Source organism: Hesperophylax consimilis, chromosome 1 (genome assembly GCF_061612785.1).
Source record: "Hesperophylax consimilis isolate HC1 chromosome 1, BYU_Hcon_1.0, whole genome shotgun sequence".
Lineage (NCBI taxonomy): Eukaryota > Metazoa > Arthropoda > Insecta > Trichoptera > Limnephilidae > Hesperophylax > Hesperophylax consimilis.
The window spans coordinates 35,303,746-35,320,942 of record NC_142836.1 but is presented as its reverse complement, the minus strand read 5'-3'; the positions used below and the strand labels follow the sequence as shown (position 1 = coordinate 35,320,942).

The following is a 17,197-nucleotide window of genomic DNA, read 5'->3' as shown; positions in this document are numbered from 1 at the left end:
TTAGAATATCAAAACAAAAATCGTTAAAAAAATAATAAAAATGTTGTCTTTAAATTATTCCTACCCTAGTTTATCCTCCTTGTAGCATCGATCCCCCTCCTGTCGCGGTCGTCAATGTACCGGCGGCGATCCTCGCGAATAGAGCGCATGTGACGGCTCCTATCCCTGTCGTCATCACGCCTGGAAAACAAACATATTATTAGGTATTTTTTAAATTTTGAAGTATGTTCAATGTTCATTGATATTAAATTATAAAATTCCAAGAATCTATGCGGTGAATTTCCTCAACAGTAGTAGTGGAAAATCTTACTCCAATATCCTCCTGATCTCTTCCCTGCGACGATCTTCCCTCATGGTGCGCTCGCAACGGGTTCTCCTCTCATCTTCCAAACTGGAATTAACCAAACATATTTAAGGATTCAGCACACCAACAGTGGCCAACACACGTGGTGCCTAAAAGTTTCCCCTATTTCTGGGTACATTCGGGATGTAATTATTTATTAGTAGTATATTGCATAACTTACTCCCTTTCGAACTCCCGCCTCCTTTCTTCCCTGCGGCGTTCTTCGTGCAAAGAGCGCCTGTCACGGTCATCCGTGCGGTACCTCCTCTCCGTGTCATCGTCACTGGAAGCACATCACGATTAGAAAGATTTCCAGAAAGGTACCAAAAGTTTAATTTTAACCGTTTAATACAATGATTCGAATTCGATTAGGCAATGTTAAATACAATCAATAATGTGGCATCATAAAAATAAAATTCAATTCATGCAAAATTGAGGAGAATTAGTTCGAAACTTACTCTCTGTCGCGCCTATCATCATCGTCGCGTAAGGCGCGCATGGCACGGTCGATGATACGTCTGCGGTCTTTTTCACTAAAATTTTCACTTCATTGTTATTAGAAATATCATCTTCATTTCATGAAATCTCTTCATTAATCACCCCACTAGAAGTAACACCGATCTATTTATATAACATATGATGTTAAATTGTTAATGGTATGAAAATATAAATCCCCTAAGGTCAATACTCAAACAATCCATACTCACTGCAATTTATTTTAACCATAGGATTCAGGATGTTAACTTACTCTCTATCGCGTCTGTCATCTTCCCTGCGCCGATCGTCCCGCAAGGAGCGCGGTCCACGGATCACGTCACTCGTGTCATCTTCCACACTAAAATATTATATTTAAATGTTATTAGTAAATTGTATTAGCACCTCCAAAAGAATTTATCTAAACGATTTAAAAATAATATACGCAAGATAAATAATAAAAGGAAATAATGCAGAGTAAATAAAAAAAACAGACAATGAATCAGAAAAAGTACAGAGAAAAATAGAACGAAAGTTTAAGTGATGTGAATAAATTAAGTGGTAAAACCAGGGAATTTTTTAAATAGCTGATCGATAAGTTAAACGGAAGTGTTTATGGAACTTATTCCAGAAAGAAACACATACCTAATTAGTTAAACAATGGATGCATGGTCGATGGATTAAACCAAAGTGTTTTTTAAATCATTCCATTTTTTTTTTGCTTGCCTTTTAATGGGATCGATAGTCCGCACTCCCGCCTCCCGTTTCTCTACTTCTCAGTAAGCAAACCCCAAATAAAGCCTGCGACATAAATAATAATTATGAAATCTTCAACATCAACATCAAAAGTTAAACAAAAAATTTCAAGTTTACTTTTGAATATTTAATATTTCATACAACATAACCTACCACGAATATCTTCATGTTGATGAACTGCACAATCTGAGAGTGAAGATTGAAATGTTTTCTTATTTCTTGCACACAAAATTTATACTCTGAAGATATTAATGTTTAAATTTTTGCACTTTGAAGAACGGAGCAGTCAATAAAGAAAATATAAATCTCTATTTTCTTTTTTTGTTTTTAATGAGTTTTTATTATTCACAATGTACATTTGTTACGTATAAATTTTTTATAAAATTAGCGACCGGTTTCGACACGTCCGTGTCATTAACTAGCTATTTTAAAAAATGTCTAGAAATTGTTACATAGTGAATGCCAAAGAAATACAAAAAACTCTATTTTCTTCTTTACATTGTACGTCTAATTGATACCACATCTCTTGCCTATCAAGCAGGTAATAAAAATTGAATCAGAGGGCTTGAGTATGATTTACATATTTATCAGTTTCGTAGTTAAAACATTTATTTTTTCAGTAATATAATTGTAAAATTACTATTTCGCATTGTTTTTCATGAGACCTTTATGCACCGGGACTGGTTTAAATAAAATTTTAACCAATATCATTTCTATGTTTTCCGGTGACACACCGTGTTCGAAATATATTATTATTTTTTTAAATTTCAAGTTTCATTTTGTGATCACCTTACCTGAGATCTATTAAATCGTCTATATGTTTCAAAACCAATGGTTCTTTCATCAGGTATGATTTATCCTGTCGATGAAACCATTGGTTCTGAAATATGTTATATTATCATAGAACAGTGTTTAAGAGTTTTCACGATTATTTGATTTAAAATGTATATCTTATTCTATCTATCACCTATCTACATACTTCATACGGCAATTTGTCTCGTATCGTATATGATTTGTATCCTAATTTTTTTTGGATAAAAGCGGAGATATCGGGATTAGGATTGATCAGGATTAAATCAGTCGTTGCGACCGCTCGTTTTTACTTTTCCTCTTTACCTCCAATAATTTCTTCCTTAAACCTCTTCCTTAACCTGCTTTACAACGACGCTCATCCGGAGAGTAGATTTTGTTTTTTAGTTTTATACACTATCTGTATCGACACGGGTGTTCTTGCGAGGTGTCACATAAAAATAATACTGATATTATCAGCCGTTTTTTTACGAAAACCGCCCAACAGGAAATGGGGAAATACCCACAGAAAGTATTTTTATTTAATGTAAATAGTTCATGTGTAACTTAGGAATATTCAAGAGAATAAAAATATTGTTTATTACGGGTAGGTACTAAAAAACCAGTACCTCTCGGTATTTTTTTCTTCTTCGCGAATATTTGTTTGGTTGGTAGCGCCCGGGAGCGGGAGTGGAGAGCGGGGAGAAGAAGGCAAGATGGAGTAAGATGTTAATTGGTCGGCCTAGTGGCCGGAGTTCTTCATTTTTTTCTGGCGTTCTCTACAAGAGCCTATTGCTGGTGAAGTTTCCTAGGATTTATGTTAATTCCTGAGAGCCTGTTTATGTTTGGTTTTTGATTAATTTTCGCCCGCGATGCTGTGCGGCGAATTTTTTGAGCGGGTCGTCCACTTGTCAGTGACCAGGAGTCGAGAACTTTAACTTAAGGTGCTGGAATTGGTTGCGAGAGATCAACAGATCGCATAGCCTTCCTACGTTGCTGTTTCTGATCGATGAGTTTCTTGCTGGACGGAAACCCTGTTACATGTGGAAGTGAAGTCCTTCTTAATTTATGGGAGTTGAGGAACTCCGTCGTGACTCCCTTGGGGATCAGACATTTGAAAGAAATGAAGTAATTCTCTCTCTATCTTTCTCTCATTTCCAAAATAATTTTTAATACTTTAAGAAGAATTTAGACTCTTATTTTATTTGCACTTTTATTTCGAAATTTTGTTGGCAATATTTGCCTAATAAACTTGTTTCTTTGAGACATTTTTTCATTTATCAAAAAAGTTGAATTCATCCTCCTTGTTAATAGAAAACTGTTTTAGCATGTCCCTCGTGTCCTTAGATGATTTATGATTCATGATTTCGGTATATGTATTAAACACACGTAAAAAGGTCAGTGATAGTCAACTATCGTGACATTTGATATCATTGCATGCTATCTAAATGCAGACACTTTGCATTACACATGGGTTACTTAACCCTTTCAGAACAAGCTGATACGATCGTGAGAGTACGTTTATAAAAAAATATCTCTCGAAAACGGTTTTAAATATCCGAGGTATTTCGGCCCATTTTTTATTATTGCATTCAACGTTGGGTTACCTATTGTATAATTTTGGATCCAGGTAGAAATTTAAACCACTTATTTCGCCAGAAATGTTTATTGCAGAAGAGGAAGAAAATTATAAATCAACCTATTTATTGACTTTTAGCAGGGGAGCATTTATGGCGACATCTATTGAAAAAACTATCAACTTATTTATTAACTTCAGTCCGTTGGAAAGGCAGAGACATCTATGCAAAGCCAACAAACTCCAATTTCTAACATAAACTCCCCCCGAAAAAAGGATTGGAGGTCATTTTTTCTGAAACAAACCCCAAAACATAAGAATAAAAATTAAGCAGCTAAATATCTACATATATGCCAAAATTAATTTGGAAGAAACAAAAATAGTAATTATTTACTATTACTGTTAATACAAAAAAAAATTGATTAACAATAAATATTTGAAATAATAGGTAACCTATTTCTAAGCATAAGTTTAAACATAAGACTACTCTAAAAACGAAATGACAATTTCAAACTAACTAAAATTATACAAATTAATTATGAGATTAAAATTATTACTTTCGTTCAAATCAAATTCATGCAATTCACTAAGCTATTCTATACTATAATTTAACAACTAAGATAATTCCAATAACCTTGTTCTAACAGAAATCATAACAATAATCAAACATAAAACAAATAATATAGACAACACAACATGGAGCGCTGGTTTCCTGGTCATCCTTCTTAAGGGTTTGTGTTTTTCTATAGTTCATTACCACATTTATAATTAGTTTCTTCAGATGTATTTGTGTAGTTTGAAATTACATATAGCCAGCAGGCTATCTCGGTTTATAAGCGTTCATTTTTAAAGTGTTTTTTTTTTTTTCTTGGTATATACGGATCTACAATCCTTTTTTTATTTTGTACATTTTTTATCAAACTCGCAAGTTTTATTGTTATCCACTTTTTTATGCACTGTTTTTACCTTTTATTTATTATTATTTCTTCCTTATCTTCTTTTAATTTATTATTATTATTTTTTATTTTTATTTATGATAATACACAAAAATTTTATATTGTTTTTATCACGAAACTTTTTATATTGTTTTGCACAAAACCTTTTTTTATTTTGCGCTTACTCAGCGTCTGGTCCGTTGGGTGGGGGTGTCGACATTTTCAACTCCTCGTTGTCATCTATTGGCAACAGACAGATCTTTGATATGGCCCTCTGGATGATGCCTTTCGACGTGATGATGGTCGCCACGCGAACTCTTCCATCAGCGCCAGGATGAACGGCGCTCACACGTCCCAGCCTCCAGTAGCAAGAAGGGACGTTGTCCTCCTTTATTACGACCATGTCGCCAGACCGCATCTGCCTTTGATTCCTATTGGTCCATTTGCTTCTGGTTTGAAGTTCTGCTAAGTACTCCTTCCGCCACCTCGACCAGAAAAATTGTACAATCTGGATTAGTTTTTGGTAATTGTTTAATCGATTGAATGTGATATGTTCCAAATTTTGTTCTGGAATCGCCGCCAAACTAGTTCCTATTAGAAAGTGACCGGGAGTCAAGGGATTAAGGTCATAAGGATCATTTGATAAGGGAGACAGTGGCCTGGAGTTTAAGCAAGATTCAATTTGATACAACACCGTATTAATCTCTTCATAAGTTAATGAAGCGATACTGGTTATTCTTTTTAAGTGATGCTTAACTGACTTTATCCCAGCCTCCCAGAGCCCCCCAAAGTTCGGCGCACGAGCTGGTATAAATTGCCATTGTATTCCTAATGTGGATAAATAATTATCAATTTTATCATTAGACATATTTAAAAAATTATAAATTTCTCTTAGTTCATTATTAGCCGCTTTAAAATTGGTTGCATTGTCCGAGAACATTTTGCTTGGTCTACCACGACGCGAGATAAACCGTTTCAAAGAGTTTAAAAAACTCTCTGCGCTCAAGGACAGCACAGCTTCTAAGTGCACGGCTTTAGTGACCATGCATACGAATAAGCAAATATATGATTTAACGCTATGTGATTTTCTGTGAATACCCGACTTTATTAATATTGGTCCACAGTAGTCCACTCCTGTTATCTGAAATGGCCTACATTCAGTTATTCTTTCAGCTGGCAGGTCGGCCATCAACTGCTGTTCGGATTTGGGATTACATCTATAACAAATTATACATTTTTTTATTATTTTTTTTACAATATTCCTTCCCTTAATCGGCCAAAATTTCATTCTAATCAACGCCAATAATGACTGCGTTCCCGAGTGTAAGTTCAAGTAATGATAGTGTTTTACAATTAACTCTGTTAATTTATGATGCGAAGGTAACAAAATTGGGTGCTGCTGGCCCTCGGTTACCATTTTACCTTTGGAGAGCCTTCCCCCCACACGAATTAGATCCCTTTCAATGAAAGGATCTAATGACTTTAGTGCACTATTCCTAGGTATATTACCTCCATTATTTAAAACTCGAATTTCGTCTCTGAAACAGTATGATTGCGCCCGAGATATTAATTTGTTTACTGAATTTTCCAACTCACTAACTGTCAATTTACTATAGCGGCGCTGCGAAGGGTTTCTACAATTAAAAATAAATCTATTAAGGTATGCTGTTACTCTCTGTAATTTGGAAAAATTGGAATATCTATCAAAAATGTCCCAGTCCTGTTTCACAGCAGACAACAGTGCCGAGCTTGTTTTGATCTCTGGTGGATCAATACAAAATGAGTTGGAATTTGGCCAGCACGCTGAATCCAACGTCAGCCAATCTGGACCATGCCACCAAATGCTGGAAATTAATAACTGTGAAACGCCGATTCCTCTGGAAAGCACGTCTGCTGCATTGTCTTCTGACCGTACATGGTTCCATTGCTCCGGCTGACTGGCTTCCTGGATTTCCGCCACTCTATTAGCAACGAAAGTGTTCCATCTTACCGGATGATCCCTGTCTTCGGGTCGCACCAATATTTGACTGTACATTTTCTCAATGTCGGCTGTTATCGCGTACTGGTGTTTTCTGAAACATATCAATTGTGCGGCTAAATCTTTCTGTAAAACAGGTCCTATCATGAGAGCATCGTTTAATGATATACCATTGGATGATTTTGCTGAACCGTCAAATACCACTCGAGTCTTAGTGGTAGTGCTCGATTCTTTCAATACTGCATGATGTGGCAAATAAAAATAACAATCTTCATTAGAAGGTGCTTCGCACTGGGTCATGTGACCCAAGTCTATATATTCCTGCATGAATTCTTTATATTTTTTCATCAGGTCAGGATTTGAAGAAAATTTCCTTTGCAAATTGCAAAGTCTTTTTTCCGCCATGGGCAGCGTTTCTCCCAACTGTTTAACACAGGGGCGCTGTGGTAAGCTTACCATGAAACGACCATTGTCATTCCTTTTATAAGTGTCCTTGAAAATCTCCTCGCACGCTCGCTCCTCATGGCTCCGGTGCTTCACCGGTTGGAATTCTTCTAATTTCCAGAAGTTTTCAATCTGTTTATGGATTATATTTAATGATAGTTGACAAGATTTTACTGGCCTTTTTATTTTTGTTGTGACGATGGGTCCTGACACCAGCCATCCGAATTCAGTTCTCTGTAATATGGGTCCTGAGTCTCCATTTCGAAGTTGATCTTGCTTCATAATTTCCCAAAAGATTTCCGCTCCGAGTAGCATATCTATGGAGCTTGTTTCATAGAAGGCAGGATCCGCTAACTGAAGACCATCAGGTATGTTGGCATCCTTTCTCTGAAAAGAAATTTGCGGCAGATGACTTGTTACTTCTTTCAAAACGAGACATTCTATGTCTCTTTCATACGGTGAATAGTTCGAGAAAATTCTTAAATTTATGCTATTTTTAATATTCAATATTTTGTTTTGGATTCCGGTAATCGGTATGTTTGCCCTTTTGGGTTTTAATTGCAACCTTGTTGCAAATTCTTCTGTTATAAAATTGGATTGAGAACCACTATCCAATAAAACTCTAGCCTTAATCAAATTTCCGTTATTATTCAACACTTTAATAACGGCGGTAGATAACAAAACAAAACTATTAGATATTTTCGTAGAGTGATTTGTAACTAAAGGTTCATTATTTGATGTTGATGGTGAATCCTTATCCTGAGACTTCGAATTATCTGTTTCCTTTTTTAAATGCAACAAAGTATTGTGCGAGTTATTTTCGCATATACGACAATTGTATTTACTTTTACATTCTTTTAGCTTATGACCCAAGCACAAACATTTCAAACACGCATTTACTTGACGTATCTTTATAATTCTATCCTTAGTATTTAATATTAAAAATTTTTTACAATTATAAACCTTATGATCGCCTTTGCAAATAATACATTTTGTCATTTGAGGCGTTAAAGAAATCATAGCTTCTTTTCGGTATTTGAAAGGAAAAGTTTTATTTTGATTAAATTTTCCTTCAGTAATCCCAGCAAATTCTAAAATCTGAACTCGATCTGATAAATATTTTATAAACTCTTTATATGTGGGTAGATTCTCTTTTGTGGCAAATACTTCCCAATGATGTCGAGTTTCACTATCTAGTTTTCGCGACAATAAATATATTAACATGATATCCCAATTTTCGGTGGGTATATTTAACTTATTTAACGATTTTAAATGTAATTCGGATTCATCGATAAGATTCCTTAATGCTACGGAATTTTCAAATTTTATTTCAGGCAATTTAAATAATGCTTCAACGTGCTTATGTATAATAATTTTTATATTTTGATAGCGAGAAGTTAACATTTCCCATGCAGTATGATAGTTCTCCTGGTTATTTGGAAGTGAGGTTAATAATTTAGCTGCGTCACCTTCGAGGCATGATCGCAGATAATACAATTTTTGAATAACTTCTAAAGATGGATTATTTTCAACTAAAGCAACAAAAGTATCCCGAAAATTCAACCAATTTTCGTAACTCCCATTAAATTTTGGCAACTCAAGTATAGGCAAACGTATGTTATGTGATGTTGTATTCTGAACTTTATTTAACAATTTGTCTTTAGCCTTAGCAACAAGATTATAATATAAATTTTCAAATGCTTGCCTTTCTGTTTTGGTTAATTCTTCCGGCGAAATTGCTTCTATGTTATCTTGTAATGAGTCGAAAGTGTCTAAAATTGGTTCAAGTTTCTTCAATCTGACTTCAATTTCAGATTGCGACAAATTATCACCGTTTATATATTCATTGAACCTAGTTAATTTCGCCTTGCAAATTCCACGCTGGTTAATCAAAGTTTTGAGATCCATTTTTAAATATCAAGAAAGGAGGTATTCACAGAACGTATTGTCAAATGATAATCACTTGTAATCAATCACTACACGTGCACTGTCCTTGATCACAGAACTTTACTAACTAACCGATAAACAATGAATTTTATCTGAATTTTATAAATGCAACAGCTCGATGGCTGTCAAAAAGAAAACAATTTGACACTATTGTTATTCTCTCCACAATCTCCACCGCGCATGCGTCAGCTTGCTTCGCGGCTGGGTTGGTGTTTTTACCGACTCGCGGTAACTTTCGAAATTTAAACTAACGGATTTTCAAATATAACCGCTCGTAATAAATCTTTTAAGAAATTTAAAATACTTGCTTTGTATTCTAACTTCTTTTTATATTGTTGTAACAATTATTATTGCTTACTACAATTTCGATGATGGGTATGAAATCAATTCAAACAACACTTGGTAACAATCAGCCCGATTCAATTTTAAAACAAACAAAGAAATACGGCTGTGTAATAAATCATGCTCTCCTGCCTGGGAAAATAAGGTAGGTATATGGGATATGGTCACTTGCCCGTTTTTCTGAAGATCCCCTCTGATGTTGGATGTTGAAGATGTTTGCTGGTTCTTTTATCATCCGCGATTCAATCGATAATACGGATGCGGCACGAAGGTCCAATGTATAATTTTGGATCCAGGTAGAAATTTAAACCACTTATTTCGCCAGAAATGTTTATTGCAGAAGAGGAAGAAAATTATAAATCAACCTATTTATTGACTTTTAGCAGGGGAGCATTTATGGCGACATCTATTGAAAAAACTATCAACTTATTTATTAACTTCAGTCCGTTGGAAAGGCAGAGACATCTATGCAAAGCCAACAAACTCCAATTTCTAACACCTATTAATACAAATATTTACACCACCACTAGCATGCGGGTCAGGACTAATCTTATACATTTCATTCCGATTTTCTGTGATAAATATTTTCGATGTGTAACAGCTTTCTCATCTTTTTAACCATTCAATGAGATAAAGTCACTCTAATCACACCAGATATTGATTAGATATTAATTTAGCTATGTTTGAGCACGTAATGGCATTGTGTTTGGGTATGTTTTTGAGGTGAAACTTTTTACGCGCGTTATGCAATTTCGAGGACCGGAGTAAAACCAACTCATGACCGTCATGAAAAACCGTGATCATTTCGCTATAGGAGCCTAGCCAATATTATATACCTACTTTAGGTCACTCTCCAAACTCAGCTTTGCGGTCTAGAGGCAGAACGCCCGATTGTCGTCGTGAAGAACCGAGGTTCGATCTCCGCTTTAACTATTTTTTTTTTCTTTTTGTGATTTTTTTAATAATAATTTTTTTAAAAGTGATAAAATGCTCTCGTGCTGCGACTTTTAGATATTTTGACTATATGATATTTTGGTCGAATACGTAATAACCGCGGTCTAGAGGCAGAGCGTTCGACACTCGTTATGCAGGACCCTGGTTCGAATCCCATATTTTTATAACTTTTAATTTTTTTTATCAACGATTTGTAATAATGTAGTAAAAAATTAGATAAATTTATTAATTTAAACTTAATTTACTTTACGGTACCTATATGATATTTTGGTCGAAATATAGCTTACAAATCGAGCCGGTAGAGTCGCTCGGTATTTTGATTAATTATTTTTATTGATCAACGATTTGTAATAATGTACTAAAAAATTACATAAAATTGTTAATTTACCTTTACTTTAATTTACGATACCTATATGATATTTTGGTCGAAATATAGCTTACAAATCGAGCCGGTAGTGTCGCTCTGTATTTTGATTAACTATTTTTATTTTGAATCATTAAAATTACTAATCAAGGCCGATAACGCCGCGTCGCGCAAAATATCTCCCCTCGCGGTCTAGAGGCAGAGTGTTCGACACTCGTTATGCAGGACCCGGGTTCGAATCTCATATTTTTATAACTTTTAATTTTTTTTTTCTCCTTATAAATATGTCAATAGACAGAAAAAAAGAGAGAATGAATTGAAAAGAGAGAGAGAAGAATAATAAAAGCTTCACTTCCGTCGTGCGTAGGCTTGCCACACACTGTATTTTTTATTTTTATGGTATGATTGCACATGCATCAAATACAAAAAAAATGAATCCAAAAAAACATAACATACTTTTTGGACTTGGTTTTGGTAATTTTTTGGGGATCAGGCAAGGAGGCGAATGACAGAGGTTATGAGGTCACAGCGTTTATTGAGTCAGTGTAGTGAGAGATAAATCCGGAACGATGCTCATGCAGTTGGTGAACTTGATCGATGGCGAATTCCCCGGTTCCAAGATGTACACCACATCGGTGGATGTAGTCAGCGGCGAATCCTCCAGATCTTTGTTCAACACCAAACGGCGACGACGGTGATGGAGTGGTCATTTGGTAAACATATGTGTGGATGCATGTAGGTGGTGTTCATCACTGGTGAAGACTTTAAGCCTTCCTGTTACTCCAATGTGAAATTAGAGCCAAAGATGCTGTGGATCTTGACGGCGGATGATGCGGGGCAATGGCGGGAGTCGGTGCAGCGTGGAGCGGGGGGCGGTTGCCTCACCGTGGTTTATACGGTGGTCCGGCTGGCGACTGACGGTATGCAGGTGGAGTTTGGATAGGCGGTGCGCGGCACGGGAGCCAGCGTAGCTTTGCAGAGGATACACCATAGGGGTATAACTCGGATCCAAATTTGAAACCGAAGAAAAGACACGGAAATTTCTATGGTTATTTTAAGATGTCTTCACAGCCTACCAATGAAAATCCGCAGTGGTTTGATTTCTCACTCTCTCCACCATAAGACCCGTGTAACAGAAAGAGAAGCTACCCGCTTTACTTCCCCGGAAACGACGCCAGCGCAATTACCATTGAAGTGTTGAAGTTCGCCATTGATTTGGTTGTGAACGTAAATATTCTTATCTGTTTGGGTGAAAATGCCTCCCGATAAAGTTAATAAGCCGTGTTGTGTGAAAGACTGCACTGTAGACATTCTACTCGACATAAATATTCGACCCACGAAAACTTTGAGAGTAATAGCTTCCGTGAATGAATTATAATTGTTTTATTTTATTCTTGGCTACATGCAGGGATTGTGCAATCAATATTGGGATTAAATAACATTCAATAAAATTTGAAAGTTAGTTGTGGTAATAATGTTGCTGGTAATGTAGTGTGGTAATAGTAATAATGTCAGTTGAGTTAAAAATATAATAGCGCGCTTAGCTAATTCCACTTACAGGTAAAATAGGGTTCGACAAATGACAAAATTTGTGCATTCATGATATTTGACCAAATATCTTCCGAGAAATGTCTAGTGGTGAAAATCTTCTCTTAACCCCCCCCCCCCCCCCCTTCCCCTTCCCATAGAGAGGTATTCTTCCACTTTTTTGACCGATTCTGCAGATCTTCATTAATTATGAATAAATGGTTTTTGGTCTTGTACTTTCTGTATTGTGGTACAATTTTACCTATACTATAACGTTATTTTTTAATGATCTTTAACACCCCGTCCAAAAAACTGTTTCAAGTAGAAGAAATTTCTGGTAAGTATTATCAAATATATATATCTTTTTAATTGAATTTGTAGAACTGCATTTTAATTTAACGTTTTATAATTGTTAATAACAAGTAGGTATCAATATTTTTGATTTACTTGATTTTACTATATTTACATAAAAGATTATTGTGCGTAGAAAGCTTTGTAAATGGCTATTGCGTTTCTTATTTTCAACAAAAAAAATTCTGGAATAAACTCTTATTATTATTTATTATTAAAGAAAGGAGCGAAAAACAAAGAAATGTAATAATTATCAAATGACACGATGCTCTGGTAAACGAAGTTATTATGGCAATGATTTCAGAATTGTCGGTCCCGATCTGTGTCTGTAATTCTTTAAAACTACTGTGATTGATCCTATGCAACTAGAAATGAGTAGAAAATAGGCTATTTACATTTTTTTAATTTTTTTTTAAACGTTGTTTTCTGATCTCCAAATATTAAGAACAGTTAGAAAAAAAAGGTTTTGGGAGTTTCTATGTAGTACTTTGGTTCCGCGTTAGTTTTATGGAGAGACGGACAAATTATCTAGGAATCTAAAGATAGTATTCTAAAATTAGGTGCAGGAATTATAAATTGTACAAAATTTATAATGTTATGAAATGACAAAATAATAAAACAAACAGGAATAATAAGGAAAATATTTATTTATTTAAAAAAAAGTCCGAGTTCAATTTTAAACAGTGAATTTAGGTAAGTATAACATAAGTTTAAAGATTTTTAATTAATGGCAACAGAATGGAAAAGTGTTATAAGTAAGGTTTATTCATTGTTCTTCGGAAGATACATTTCTCTAGAAGCAATGGGGTCTGGCAAAAGTCTTGGTGCTGGTATGTCGGGGTAGCTGAAAACAGTAAAAAAATCTTAAAACATATCAAACTTCAATTAGATTTAAATGTCATTATATCTCCTTAGAACATAAACAATTATAATCGTAATATTTATTGTCTTTAAATTATTCCTACCCTAGTCCATCCTCCTTGTAGCATCGATTTCCCTTCTGTCGCGGTCGTCAATGTCCCGGCGGCGATCCTCGCGCATAGAGCGCATGTTACGGCTCCTGTCCCTGTCGTCATCACGCCTGGAAAACAAACATACGATTAGGTATTTTTTAACTTTAAAATATATTCACTGATAGTAAATTATAGAATTCCAAGGATATATCTATGCGGTGAATTTCCTCAACAGTAGTAGTTGAAAATCTTACTCCAATATCCTCCTGATCTCTTCCCTGCGACGATTTTCCCTCATGGTGCGCTCGCGACGGGTTCTCCTCTCATCTTCCGAACTGGAATTAACCAAACATTGTTAAGGTTTCAGCATACCAACAGTAGCCATCACCTACAAGTTTCCCCTATTTCTGGGTATACTCAGGATATAATTATTTATTAGTAGTATATTGTATAACTTACTCCCTTTCGAACTCACGCCTCCTTTCTTCCCTGCGGCGTTCTTCGCGCAAAGAGCGCCTGTCGCGGTCATACGTGCGGAACCTCCTGTCACTGGAAGCAAATCATGATTTGAATCTTTCCACAAATATAACAAGTTAAATTTTAATCGTTTTACGAAAATTCGATAAAGAAATTTTAAATACAAACTATAATGTTGGTTCCATAATGCGTTTAATTAGAAATACGAGTATATATAAAATTTCATGACAAGTTGAAAAGAAATAGATCGAAACTTACTCTCTGTCGCGCCTATCATCATCGTCGCGTAAGGCGCGCATGGCACGCTCGATGAAACCTCTGCGGTCTTCTTCACTAAAATTATTGAATATTTTCAAGTTAGAAAAAAATATTGCTTTTATTTATCACTCTTTTACGCATGCATTCGTTTGTAAATTTCAGGATATGTAAACTTTCGGAAAAGATTCTGGAAATTCCACTCTTGGTCTCCTGATGCAATTGTTCTATATGCATAAAGTCACCTAGTTGTGTTCGTAACGCTTCAAGTTTTTTTACGTGATTTAAGATTTTGGAAAGTATGTAAATTTTTTGACGAAAAGACAATTAAAATCCCCAAAGTTCAATACCCAAACAATTTCTACTTACCGCAATTTGTTTTAAGGATTCAGGATGTTAACTTACTCTCTGTCGCGCCTGTCATCGTCCCTGCGCCGATCGTCCCGCAAGGAGCGCGGTCCACGGATCATGAAAGTGTCATCTTCCATACTAAAATATTAAGGGAATGTAATTTATTAATTATATGCAAAAAAAAATTGTGTAAACGAATCAATTAATTAGTTAATTAGTATCAACTATTATTAATTAGTTTCCGAAAAGATTGGATTCTTCAAAATGTGTTAAATGTATATTAAATTAAGTGGTTAAACAATGGATGCATGATCGATGGATAAAAAAAAATCTTACCTTTTAACGGGGTCGATAGGGAGCACACTCGCCTCCTGTTTCTCTAATTCTCCCTCAGCGGCATTGGCCAATGCTGCCAGGAAGAAAACCGAAAATAAAGCCTGCAACATAATTAACAATTAGGAAATCTGCAACATAATATCAAAAGTCTTAAAAAATGTAAAATATGAAATGGGAATAAATTTTATGTTAAATGAAATAAAATTTAATATTCCATTTCTGCAAAACCTACCACAAATGTCTTCATGTTGCTAATCAAGGAACCTACTGTACAATCTGAGGGTGCAGATTGAAGTGCTTTAATATTTCTTGCCCACAGTATTTATACTCTTAAAATATTCATATTTAAGTTGTTGCCCTTTGAAGAATGAAGCAGTCAATAAATAAAATGTTTATCTGTATTTCCTCCCCTACATTGTATGTCTAATTGATAGCACATCTCTCGTATATCTAGTATGTAATAAAAATTGAACCAGAGAACTTGAATAAGATTAACATATATTTTATTTTATAACTAAAATATTTATTTCTTCAGTAACAAGTACTTTGTAGCACCGCGGCACCGTTTTAAAATAATGGCACGCTTAGTTTGGCCAATACCCTTGATATAAGTACATTAGACTGGGGCGAAAAAAGTAAATGACTGCACATCACCTTTCAAAAGTGTGTTGATATGCTACTTTCCTGAGTTGCCATGGAACCTTTTTATTCTTATTACCGGAAGCACGTTTTTCACACTCTAGCTATTCGAAACGAAAAGTATTACTTTTTTCGGCCCAGTATACATATTTCAGAACAAATGGTTACACATGAAGGAAAAACGTACTGAACGTACTTTGTATCCTGTTGAAGGAACCACTGGTTATGAAATATGTTTTATCATTAAAAATCATTAAGTCTCATTCCTTGCAATATTGGTGTGAAATATTGTTCCCGTGTGGGAAGTAGGAAGGGGAGCGTGGCGGCTGTCAATGTTGCCCGAATCTTTCCGACCGCGAACGAACTCAACGAACGAGTCGAAGGTGATCGGCGACTGCGCCCTACACGAGTTTTTAACATCAATAAGTTAGTTTACACGATAACTAATAATCGTAAAACCCTACTTACCGATGAAAGGATATACCATTGCTTTCGTGATATCTTATAGTACGACTTGTACAATATCTCAGCGTGAATGCCGGCATTTTGAAGTTATCGACGGAGACCTATGGCTGGCGAGCGCTTATAACCGACCTAACCAACTGATGCCCGAGATATCTCACATCGGACAAAGTTTCGAAATGTGTGGCCCATACTTTGAACGCCAAAGATGACTATTTCTATACACCTCATTGTTAAAAAATATTGTAAAAGTGTTTTACTATTTATTTAAAGATAATAAATAGCCTGCTATCTGGAAATGGGGAAACACCCACAGAACGCATTTTAATTTAATACTATCTGTTCGCCATGCGTTGCTTTGGCTCACTGTGCCTGTTCAGATAGAGAAACAATAGTACGTTTTGATTTTACGCCCAACAGATGGCGCAGTTTTCACCTGTCCCAGGTGACATCGACATAATACAGGTATATAAAAACACACGCGTATTAGAATGAAACGTTGTGTCAAAAAAAAATTTCAAAGCAATCGGTGAAGAACAAACGAACATCTACATTTTTATTTGTAAAGATAGACAGATAAACAGTTCATCACACAATATCCACAAATATATTATTTTATTACTAAAATGTACTTACTACCTGTTTGTTCTGATGTGAATGAAAATAGTTGATTTGAAAAAAAAGAGTTATTATCTTCTTATGAAATAGCTCAAATTTATCAGACTTAAGGGGAGTATTTTCATTGCAACAATAACATTGGCTGTTATCAGTTGTTTTATTTTGATTTAACATTCCGAGCGTGTTTATCCAACATCCACACGTTGGCCAAAATGACCCCTCATTTTTAAACCGGCCGTTAAGTTACATTTCATATAAATGTATCCAACACCCAAGCCATATCTTAGCCTATGTGTGAAATTCAAACTCTCCGTTACGGGCGTATT

The 17,197-nt window shown here is 35.3% G+C and overlaps 2 protein-coding genes across 3 annotated transcripts; both read right to left on the bottom strand.

Moving 5' to 3' along the window:
• Positions 1-4,539: 4,539 nt before the first annotated feature.
• Positions 4,540-10,075, bottom strand: LOC149426763 (uncharacterized). Of its 2 annotated transcripts, none has more exons than XM_089633097.1 (2): positions 9,001-10,046; positions 4,540-6,090 (listed from the first exon to the last, which is right to left on the bottom strand). In XM_089633097.1, exons 1-2 carry the CDS (start codon positions 9,201-9,203, stop codon positions 5,055-5,057), a joined length of 1,239 nt encoding a protein of 412 aa, XP_089489223.1. In that variant the 5' UTR covers positions 9,204-10,046; the 3' UTR covers positions 4,540-5,054. The 2 variants fall into 2 exon arrangements, 1 of the variants encoding a protein (XP_089489223.1); XR_016302390.1 differs by lacking the exon at positions 4,540-6,090 and adding an exon at positions 7,025-7,682 and having other exon boundaries at positions 9,001-10,075.
• Positions 10,076-13,539: 3,464 nt separating this feature from the next.
• Positions 13,540-15,399, bottom strand: LOC149426762 (uncharacterized). Its single transcript, XM_089650659.1, has 8 exons — positions 15,385-15,399; positions 15,153-15,253; positions 14,871-14,954; positions 14,469-14,543; positions 14,193-14,282; positions 13,988-14,068; positions 13,746-13,861; positions 13,540-13,624 (listed from the first exon to the last, which is right to left on the bottom strand). Exons 1-7 carry the CDS (start codon positions 15,397-15,399, stop codon positions 13,747-13,749), a joined length of 561 nt encoding a protein of 186 aa, XP_089506785.1. The 3' UTR covers positions 13,540-13,624; position 13,746.
• Positions 15,400-17,197: the final 1,798 nt, after the last annotated feature.

Coding starts and splice junctions, on each gene's coding strand:
- LOC149426763 (XM_089633097.1), bottom strand. CDS start 9,203: ATGGATCTCAAAACTTTGATTAACCAGCGTGGAATTTGCAAGGCGAAA. Junction 6,091..9,000: donor GAATTAACCAAAACAGAAAG/GCAAGCATTTGA, acceptor AATTTGTTATAG/ATGTAATCCCAAATCCGAAC.
- LOC149426762 (XM_089650659.1), bottom strand. Junction 14,955..15,152: donor CCTATCGACCCCGTTAAAAG/GTAAGATTTTTT, acceptor TTAATATTTTAG/TATGGAAGATGACACTTTCA. Junction 13,862..13,987: donor GAGATCAGGAGGATATTGGA/GTAAGATTTTCA, acceptor TTTGTTTTCCAG/GCGTGATGACGACAGGGACA.